Below are 10,700 nucleotides of genomic sequence, written 5' to 3'. Positions count from 1 at the left end.
ATTTTAAAAATATATTCTTCACATTGACATGATAAATTAAAAATAATAATAATTACTAATACTAAGATTTAGATTTAAAAAAAATAAAAGAACTTTCTTAATTACCGAACAATTTCATAGGAGGTAATGGTTTACAGTTTACAATACGGCGATGATTTGGTTTCAAGGACAGTCAAAATCGGAAATTGCCCCCTGACGACCCCAGGGGAAGAAAACAATAATTACATGAAAAGATGAGTGGTCACCACCACTACCACCACCTTGTAAAAATGTATGACGACCCAAAACAAAAACGCCAACTACACCATTAACACCACAAAACCCATTTTAGGCAACTAATCCTTGCACCAGGAAGAGGGAGATGTATTTTCATGCCTCTTCTAAATACAATCATGGTAATTACATTACATTACCTTACCCATCCCCCTCTCTCTGTGCATTACCGTAAGGTTATAAAGACAGCTCAATGCAAAAACAAAGAGAGAGAGGGGGAGAAAACGACTTGTTATTATTCACTAGAATGGCATTGGTTACAATCAGAAAATCATACACCACACCCAATAACCCAATTGAGTTATAGAAGAGAGAGAGAAAGGGACTCTGAGAGAGTTGCAGGTTTTATAGCAGAGGTCTCTGACAGTAAGAGAGTATATATTTTAACTTTATCTATCAAATAATTCTCTCTTACTCTCTCTCTCTATATAGGAGCTAGCTGCTTGTTCTCTTTATGTTTCTCTCTTTCACACTTGTATCTTTTTGGTACTGATGAATACTCAATGAGTCTACTGTTTTTCTTAGAGAGATAGAGAGACTTGTGTGTTGCCAGAACGATGTGATGGAACGATATAAAGCCAAGCCAAGCCAGACTGAGAGCTAGTCATGTTATAACTACATTACATAAGCCCCAAAAGCAAAAACTTATTCAAAAAGAAAATCATAACCCCATTTGCATAAACCCTTCTCTTTCTCTGAAAACCTTGTATTTTCATTTCATTGTCGGCGACTTCTTCTCAATGAGAGCTTAAAAGGGTTTCTTCTTTCTCCAAGTTTTAAGTGACGGGAATGGTTATTTTGGCTGCCTAGAGTGGTTAAGTTTGGAGGAGGGGGGTTTTTGAACGATGGTTGTTCTCAAGTGAGCAAATTTTGGATTCTCTTTTTTGGAAGAGCAGTGAAGTGATGGCATTTCGTTTGGAACTTGTCCTTTTTGCTCTTCTTCTCTCTTTGGTTGTTGATTCTGTGCATTCTGATGATGGTGAGCCTTGTTCTTGTTGGTTATTGGGGATATATAGAAAGCAGCGTAGAAAGTAGTTGAATCTGCATTGCTATTTCAATTGTTTTTTGAAACTAAAGTACACAGCTTTGTTATTATTTTAAGCTTTTACTCTATTTGTGTAATTGTTTATACCAGCCAGAGAGCCTTTTTTTAATGATACAGATGGTCTTGTGGACAATATGCCACTTCTTTTTTATATCTTGTCCTTTTAAAAATTCATTCAGTTCGTGGCATTTTCCCCCCCAAAATCAAGACTTTGATAGTGAGTTTGTTTAGGTTTTATTGTCGAAGGTTGAGTTTTTAATGTTAAAGTGTGGTTCCTTTTCTTCCAAAAAACCAGGGTTTAGCATTTTCAGGGCTCAATCGTTTTTGTAGTATGTGATGTATATTTCTTGCTCTTCAGTGAGATTGACACTTTTGATTCTATTTGTTGAATTATTGAAGGAGCTACGTTATTGGAGATAAAGAAATCATTCAGGGATGTGGATAATGTTCTGTATGACTGGACAGACTCCCCATCTTCTGATTATTGTGTTTGGAGAGGGGTCATCTGCGATAATGTCACCTACAATGTCATTGCACTGTGAGTTTGTTTTCCTGTTCCTATGAAAGCTATTGCCATTCTTAGTAGTAATTAGTTACATTGCGTTTTTATTCATGTTTGGCCTTTTCTGTTGTTATAGTAATCTATCAGGTTTGAATCTTGAAGGGGAGATATCACCTGCAATTGGAAATCTCAAAGACCTGACCTCCATGTACTGTTCCTCATTACCGTTTTTCTATTTTGTAGTTATTTTGTTGTGCTTTTATGCTAAGCCTCCATTTGTTCCCCTCAAAATCCTCGGATGGAAAATCTTCCAAGGAAGTGATTTGGTAAATTGGAAGAAACATGTTTCAAAACCTTTTTTTATTCTCCCCACTCTCCCATTCAAAGAAATGGAGTACGCATATTTGTTTCTTATGAGTGCGAGCTAGGGTCAACATTGATTTTATAGTGTCTACTTTGATCAGTGATCTCAAAGGAAATCGTCTCTCTGGCCAGATACCTGATGAGATGGGTGACTGCTCTTCTTTACAAGACTTGTAAGTTTTGTATCTGAAAGACAAAACCACAATATCACTTCAGATATGCTTGTCGTTTGTTATCTCAGTTTAATATTGATTGCATGGTGTCACCAGGGACCTCTCGTTTAATGAGATAAATGGAGATATACCATTTTCAATTTCCAAGTTGAAGCAACTTGAATTACTGTAAGTAGCTTTTCAAGCTTGCGTGTTCTTCTGAATCTCTCTATTGTTGGAATCTGAATTTTGCAACTCCATGGATTTTCAGAGTCTTGAAAAATAATCAATTGATCGGACCAATTCCATTGACTCTGTCACAGATTCCAAACTTAAAAGTTTTGTAAGATTATCCTCCCTATATTTTGTTTTCCTATTTTAATGATCAACGAGCTAAAATCGATACATCCCAAATTACCGGTTTCAGAGACCTGGCGCAGAACAGACTCAGTGGGGAAATACCAAGACTTCTTTACTGGAACGAAGTTTTGCAGTATCTGTGAGTGAAACATTTGATGTTGTTTGAAATTTCCTTTCTCGTCTGTTGAAATATTTTCAGAACATATTAATTGATCTTATGATATTTTCTCATAAATCTTGATGCTCCACATTTTTTAGTGGCTTGCGAGGAAATAATTTGGTGGGTGCTCTCTCTCCTGATATGTGCCAGTTAACGGGGCTGTGGTTCTTGTAAGTTTTCTTAGTATATATTGCTCTAACATTAATATGACAAAAACTCTTTGCAGCTTTCAGTGTGTTGCCTAACTAGGTTCCTCCTTTTATTGTAGTGATGTAAAAAACAACAGTTTGACCGGCAAAATTCCTGAGAATATAGGCAACTGTACTTCCTTTCAGGTCTTGTAAGTGCTTTATCCAACTCTATGAACTCATATTCTTCTCGCACTTTCTGTGGTTATTTGAGAGTTATAAGCCTTTCCTTTTATTTGGCAGGGACTTGTCCTTCAACCAGCTAACAGGAGAGATTCCATTCAACATTGGATTTTTGCAGATAGCTACATTGTATGTGCTTGCAATGTTTGTATTTGGTTTACAGATTGAGTTTTAATGGGATGATTTCCAGTTTATTAACTATTCTAACAACTGATTTTGATGCTAGATCATTGCAAGGAAATCAACTGACGGGGAAGATTCCACCAGTGATTGGTCTGATGCAGGCACTTGCTGTATTGTAAGTGCTATTTATTGACTTTTTTTTTGACACCGAAGGATTCTGAGTTTTGTTCTGTTATCATTTATTTTTCCTTCTTCCAGTTATCTCTCTCAATTTTTTTCTGAATGATTTGTTCATTGTATGTTGTTTTCTTGTCTTGAAAAACCAGAGATTTAAGCTGCAACATGCTAAGTGGACCAATTCCTCCTATATTGGGAAATTTAACGTACACAGAGAAATTGTAAGTACGTGCTTGCCATTCTTAGAGTTTATGATTTATAGGTGCAACTTGAACAGAAAGATGAAATATGGTGGAAACAGTTGCTAGTATGTTGCACGTGTCTATGATGTTAAGTTGCAAAGCTTGAAATTATTGTGATACAGAACTGTCGTCAACTTTTCATGAACGATTATTTTTCATGTCTTCCGTGATGCTTATTCCCTCACTCCTTGTTGAATGCTATGTATTAATTGGAATGGCCAAATTTTATAGGTATTTGCATGGTAACCAGCTGACTGGATCCATCCCCCCTGAGCTTGGGAATATGACAAAGCTTCATTACCTGTACGTACTCTTAGATGCTACTTTCTTTGGTCTACTTCGTTGCTACAGTATAAATGATATTCTTCTAGAGTTGTACTAGTCCCATTGTCTTGCGGGCTGGTCGAATTTTTTTAAAACATAAAAAGAACACGAAGAGTGATTTTTGGCAATGCTATTAAACCTGAGCAAGAAGGTAAATCTTGAAATCATTTGACCTAGTTCCTTGCCTAACTCGGGTTTTTAATTAAACTATATAGTAAATCGATTCATTTTATGGGTTCAAACCCAACTTAGATAGACGACAAAAGCATGGATCAACATAAAAAGAAAACCAAGAGTTTTTTATTTAGGTATTGAGAGATGATATATTGGATGATCCGGACCACATGCGACAAATTAGATGCTTGCAATTTTGAGCATTGATCTTAAAATATATGTTTGTTTGAGATAATTTTAAAGAAAGCAAAATAAAACCATTCATAAAGTCTATATCCCAACCAATCCAACATGAAATGATGAAATTAAAAAAAAATGATAAATAGTTTTTTTAATTATTATCAACATTAAATAAAAGATCAAATTGCTCCTATGATAATGATTAACCTTTCGAAGTCAAGTTTTAAACGCTAAATGTTTTTAAAAAACCTTAGACCCAAGTTAAATGTTTTGCATTTATAGGCATCCTAGTAAACTTTACTAAAAAGAATAAAACAAACAATATTAATTTTGATCAATTAAAAAATAGTTAATTCATAATAATTTAACGAGGGTGAGTTTTCCGGTAAATTTTATTTTTCAACCTATGGTAATTAATCCTGCGATCTTTCGAAGTCTCAACTTGAGATATTGACAACTTCGGTTCAATTAAGAATTCAATCAATTTAATGTTAAATTATAAAATTAAAAACTAAAAAAAGAAAAAGCTAAAGGAAGGAATGAGCTTCCAATATAAAAATGGTGAAATTGAAAAAGAAAAGAAAGAACGAATATTAAATCTAATAGACTAAAAAATTGAAGGTGAATGTAATTGAAAACAAAACAAAATTTGATAAATAATAGAAATAAAAAAATGAGGGACAAAATTAAAAGAAAATAACTCGAAGGACTGATATGAAAATGTGGAGAGCCAAGCACATATTTCTACTAGGAAAGAAAGAAGATAAAGAAAAGGATGAATCTAATGACATTTTTTATCATTCAAGTTAATCCAAGTTAGCCACATGTGCTGCCTGTAGGTAGCAGCTTTGTTCGTATATTTTTTAACTTTTTAAAATACTATGTTGCCCCCAAGACCCAAACATTATTGCAAAAAGCCATTTTGAAATGATGAATTGGCTCGAGTAAAGCTTTTGAAAAATTAAATCCAAGGGTAAAAGTCATTTACCATTGCAAAAATATGAAATATCTTAAAAGACTCTATTAAATGATTATTAGCTTTTAAGGACAACAAAGTCATTTTACTGTATAAAGAATGGTGAAAATTCTAAAATGTCCCTCGAAAATTCTAAAATGTGAAATGAACCAAATGAAAAGATCATATTACTTCTAAAAAAACAGTTTATTGTTATTTTTTTCGAGGATAAAACCGTTAATTTGCTATTAGAATCCCCAATAAACAAAGGTATTTGTACAATTTCCCTAGTAAACAAAGGTATATGCACAATGTTTTTCCAACGTGTTTTAGCTCTCTTTAATATAATGCTCGTTGTAGAGTGCCACCAGCATATTGTTAGTGTAACTTATTACAAGCATGGTCCTGAAGCTTCTTAGTTCTCATAATACTATATTGTATTTGCTTGCCCATATCAATGAAGGCAAGTATTCTTGAGATAGCAAGTGTAAAATCCTAGTGAATGATGTGAAAATTCTCCTTTCCTTCCCAACGTACTGAGCTGTTCATCACAGTACCTTCTGCTCATGATGAATGTAGAAATATATTGCTCTCTTAAGTGCTTTTTTGTGTTTACCAGGGAATTGAATGATAATCAACTCATAGGGAACATCCCACCAGAGCTTGGAAAGCTCACTGATTTATATGATCTGTATGTTCTGATATCCTTGAGTGTCTTTTCTTTATTTCTTTTTTTATATTATATTAACTAGTGTGATGTTCTGGCAGAAATGTCGCCAACAACCACCTTGAAGGGCCTATTCCTGATAATCTTAGCTCATGCACAAATCTCAATAGCCTGTAAGCAATTTGTATTATTTCTGACTCCTAATAGTTTTAGCCATTTTAAGAAATGACTCTTGACCATTTCATTTGATGTCAGCAATGTGCATGGAAACAATTTGAATGGAACCATTCCACGTGCTCTGCGAAGGCTCGAGAGTATGACAAACCTGTGAGTGGGCTCTCTAATCGTCCAACTTTGTGATGAATATTTGATCAAGCTGGGTTCTTTTAGAAATATTGATTTAATATCACTCATCAATATTTTCTCAAGTGAATTCATTTCCTAATTTTACATTATTTTGTTTCCTGGCCTTCCTCAGAAATCTCTCTAGCAACAATATTCAAGGTCCTATTCCTATTGAATTATCTCGAATTAGTAATCTGGATACTTTGTAAGTATTGATTGTTCCTATATTAAAATTTCCTCTTCGTGTATTCTACTTCTATAACTGAGTACTTCTTCCCTAACCTGATCAATCTTGCACAGGGACATTTCCAATAACAAAATTAGTGGATCCATTCCTTCTTCCCTTGGTTACTTGGAGCATCTTCTGAAGCTGTGAGTTTTCTTTCTAATCTTAAACCTTTCGAGTTCAATGCTAAATAATTTCACCATCTTAAAATTCTCTTCGCTGATACATGTTGGTTGTGCAGTAATCTTAGTAGAAATCAACTAACAGGTTTTATTCCAGCTGAGTTCGGAAACCTGAGAAGTGTCATGGAGATGTAAGGAATGATTATATGTTGTTGTTGTAAATGTACTCGAATTAAGATTAGCCCATTCTAATTGTGTTTCATAATTTCTCCTTGTAGAGACCTTTCAGATAATCATCTCTCAGGATTGATTCCACAGGAATTAAGTCAAATTCAAAACATGTTTTTATTGTAAGTTTTGCTGATGTCATTGTCATTTGTTGTCTTCACAAATTTTTAAGAAGACGACGCCCTATCTTGAATGCACCTTTAAGCTTTGGGTTATATGATGGTTTGATATCAATATTGTCAATGATTTCAGTTAAAATTTCTGTCATAAAATGCAGGAGGCTGGAAAACAATAATCTCTCCGGCGATGTAATATCTCTAATCAACTGCCTCAGTTTAAGTGTCTTGTAAGTTTACCATAAAAAGTTTTACTTTCTTCTGAATGATGCTTGGCTTTTACTGTGCTTTAAGATGGTATGATTCAAATATTAACTTATTTAAACCTGTCTTGCTGAACCCGTGCAGAAATGTATCCTATAACAACCTAGCTGGTGTTATTCCTACAAGCAACAACTTTTCAAGGTTTTCACCTGACAGGTTAGAATATCTGACTGTAAACTTTTCAAAATTCTAACTGCAATTTTCTAGTTTGCATTGTAATTATTTTCAGAAATCGATTGACATTGTTTCAATTCAAAGCTTGAATTTATTCTGTTTTACCGTTAACATGTCTCTTCTAATTAACATTTCAAGACTTGCATCTAACTGATGTATCCTTCTGTGGCAGTTTCATTGGAAACCCGGGTCTTTGTGGCTATTGGCTCAACTCTCCATGCCATGATTCCCATCCAGCAGAGCGAGGTATTCAGATGTACAGTTTATCACAGCACCATGGAAATATCCTATGAGTTAGACTAGTCTCTTTAATTTCATGTATTAGAAGTAACCATCCAATATTCACCAAAACAATGCTCCTAGGTAAAGTCCTGGAATTTGATTGAGACTTGATGGGAGTCCAATACCAGCAATAGCAGTAACCTTGTACCAATGTTTTACCATGTTGGGAATAACACTTGGTACCCAAGTACTGAGTGTAAGATATAACTTGTGACGGTAATACCTGTTCTGCTGTTTTCATCCTGACAACTGATCAGTTTATATGAGATAGGAATTTGAATGTATTTGTGCCTTTCAAAGGCAAATATTTCCTTCTAAACATGAAATCATCTTCAGATAGTACCATTTTTTTGTTTGATGCAGCCACAATTTCTAAAGCAGCAATACTGGGGATTGCTTTGGGTGCCCTTGTAATTCTTCTCATGATCTTAGTAGCAGCATGTCGGCCACATAATCCAGCACCTTTCCCAGATGGATCACTTGACAAACCAGGCATTTTCTTTCTCCTTTTATCATAGTATGCTAACCATGTTTGATGATTTTTTACTATGGCGGAGTTTTGTTAGTCTGAAATTTCCCATTGAAGGAAAATGAATGTTCCTCGACTTAAACTGAAAGATCTGAAACAGCTTAATAATTCCTTCTTCGGGAGATAATTTTGACGGGTGAAGAAAATTGCAAATAAAATCAACCACATGGAATCTGCATATTGTTTAATTTGGTTTTTGCACAATCTACTTGTGATTTAAGAGTATGATAGTCTTGCAGTTGAAAATTATGCCTGGCTGCTAACTCGTGTTTGTTTAACAAGCAGTTAGTTATTCAACACCAAAGTTGGTGATCCTTCACATGAATATGGCACTCCATGTGTACGAGGATATTATGAGGATGACTGAGAATTTGAGTGAGAAGTACATAATTGGTCATGGTGCATCAAGCACTGTTTACAAATGCGTCCTGAAAAATTGCAGGCCAGTGGCTATTAAGAGGCTCTATTCACATTATCCCCAATGCTTGAAGGAATTTGAGACAGAATTGGAGACAGTAGGGAGCATCAAGCATCGGAATCTGGTCAGCCTTCAAGGATATTCCCTGTCACCTTCCGGGAACCTTCTTTTCTATGATTATATGGAAAATGGCAGTCTATGGGATCATTTTCATGGTGAGTTTAAGTTCATTCACAACTGAGTTCTCTCCTTGCATGCACCTACGAATTTTCTTCTAGATTCTGATATTTGTAAGTACTGTTTGTTTTCAGGCCCCATGAAGAAGAAAAAGCTTGACTGGGATACTCGCCTCCGGATAGCACTTGGAGCAGCTCAAGGGCTAGCATATCTACACCATGATTGTAGTCCTCGCATCATTCACAGGGATGTGAAGTCATCAAACATTCTACTGGACAAAGATTTCGAGCCCCATCTCACTGATTTTGGGATTGCTAAGCGCTTATGCGTGTCAAAATCCCATACTTCTACCTACATAATGGGAACGATTGGCTATATAGACCCTGAGTATGCCCGCACTTCACGTCTCACTGAAAAGTCTGATGTGTACAGTTATGGGATTGTTCTACTTGAGTTGCTAACTGGAAGGAAAGCAGTTGACAATGAATGCAATCTTCATCATCTGGTTTGTCTTCTATCCATCTCTGGTATTCCCTTGTTTGACATCTTTTGTCTTACAATGGAGGTTTTGCATCGAGCAAAAGCTTGTCACAGAAAGAAATGGCACTACAAAAATATTTATCAGTCCTTCGGAGTTGAGAGACATACATGTTCGAACATGCGTCATTCCGCCTTTTAATTCATTCTTAATTTGATGTACTGTTCATTCATCTTGTTAAAAGTATAAATCTAGCTTATTGCATTACTACTTTGTTTTGAAAATAAATATTTTGGTAATTTCTCTGACATTTTGGTTTCTTATCCGTGTCAGATTCTGTCCAAGACAGCTAACAATGAGGTCATGGAAACTGTTGATCCTGAGATCACTGCCACATGTAAAGATCTTGGAGCAGTAAAGAAGGTTTTTCAACTTGCCCTCCTATGCACCAAGAGACAGCCAACAGATCGGCCGACTATGCACGAAGTGACACGCGTCCTGGGGAGCCTTGTGCCACTCATCACACCACCCAAACAATGCACCCAAGCTCCACCTGCCCCACTCCCATCTGCGAAAGTCCCATGCTATATCGATGAGTATGCGAATATCAAGTCTCCACACATTTTGAATTGTCCCTCCATGAGCACTTCAGATGCCCAACTCTTCCTAAAGTTTGGTGAGGTAATATCCCAGAACAGTCAATGAAAAGAGGGTGTTAAATTGTGAGAGTATGGTATAAACATCCCAAAGCAGAGCAGTATCGAGCAAGTGTTTCAATGCTTTTTCTTATTTTTGTTGGGGTTTTAGTGGATGACCAGTTAGTGGAAATTGTGTACAAAGATTTGGATTCCAATTATTGTAGCTAAGAAAAAGAAAAGACAGTACTTCTTCACTAGGAAATTAAAAAATGTTGCAATTACAAGTTCATGTGGTTGTGTGTGTGATGTACTTTTATTAATCATGTGAATAGTTCTGTCAGTCTCAGCTGTAGGACCACGAGAAGCTTGGTGGGGTTACAGCCTCAGGCTCTGGCATCTGAGAAGTGGATGCAGCAGTGCATTATTTGCGTAATCAGTAATAATTCACTGGGGAGCCTTAACTGTGCTGTTTCGTACACCTTTTTAGATGTTGATGTTTCGCAGTAATAGATGCTAGCTAGCCCACTGAATCAATGGGGTGGCAATAATTTTTGCAGGGAGAAAGGCCTTTTAGGAGGCCTTTTATGTTTCCTTGCATAAACTTCGGCCGGCCGGCTGACCGACCTGAGACCTGG

General features: G+C 35.9%; 1 protein-coding gene across 1 annotated transcript; it reads left to right on the top strand.

The window, feature by feature from the left end:
- Nucleotides 1-531: 531 nt before the first annotated feature.
- LOC18100640 (LRR receptor-like serine/threonine-protein kinase ERECTA) lies at nt 532-10,354 on the top strand. Its single transcript, XM_024602808.2, has 27 exons — nt 532-1,252; nt 1,718-1,856; nt 1,957-2,028; nt 2,285-2,356; nt 2,453-2,524; nt 2,607-2,678; nt 2,763-2,834; nt 2,954-3,025; nt 3,124-3,195; nt 3,287-3,355; nt 3,453-3,524; nt 3,676-3,747; nt 4,000-4,071; nt 6,021-6,092; nt 6,170-6,241; nt 6,324-6,395; nt 6,547-6,618; nt 6,714-6,785; nt 6,881-6,952; nt 7,040-7,111; nt 7,267-7,335; nt 7,454-7,525; nt 7,716-7,789; nt 8,189-8,317; nt 8,640-8,987; nt 9,084-9,454; nt 9,761-10,354. Exons 1-27 carry the CDS (start codon nt 1,177-1,179, stop codon nt 10,130-10,132), a joined length of 2,943 nt encoding a protein of 980 aa, XP_024458576.1. The 5' UTR covers nt 532-1,176; the 3' UTR covers nt 10,133-10,354.
- Nucleotides 10,355-10,700: the final 346 nt, after the last annotated feature.

This window comes from Populus trichocarpa, chromosome 6 (genome assembly GCF_000002775.5).
Source record: "Populus trichocarpa isolate Nisqually-1 chromosome 6, P.trichocarpa_v4.1, whole genome shotgun sequence".
NCBI lineage: Eukaryota > Viridiplantae > Streptophyta > Magnoliopsida > Malpighiales > Salicaceae > Populus > Populus trichocarpa.
This window is presented reverse-complemented; position numbering and strand designations above follow the sequence as displayed.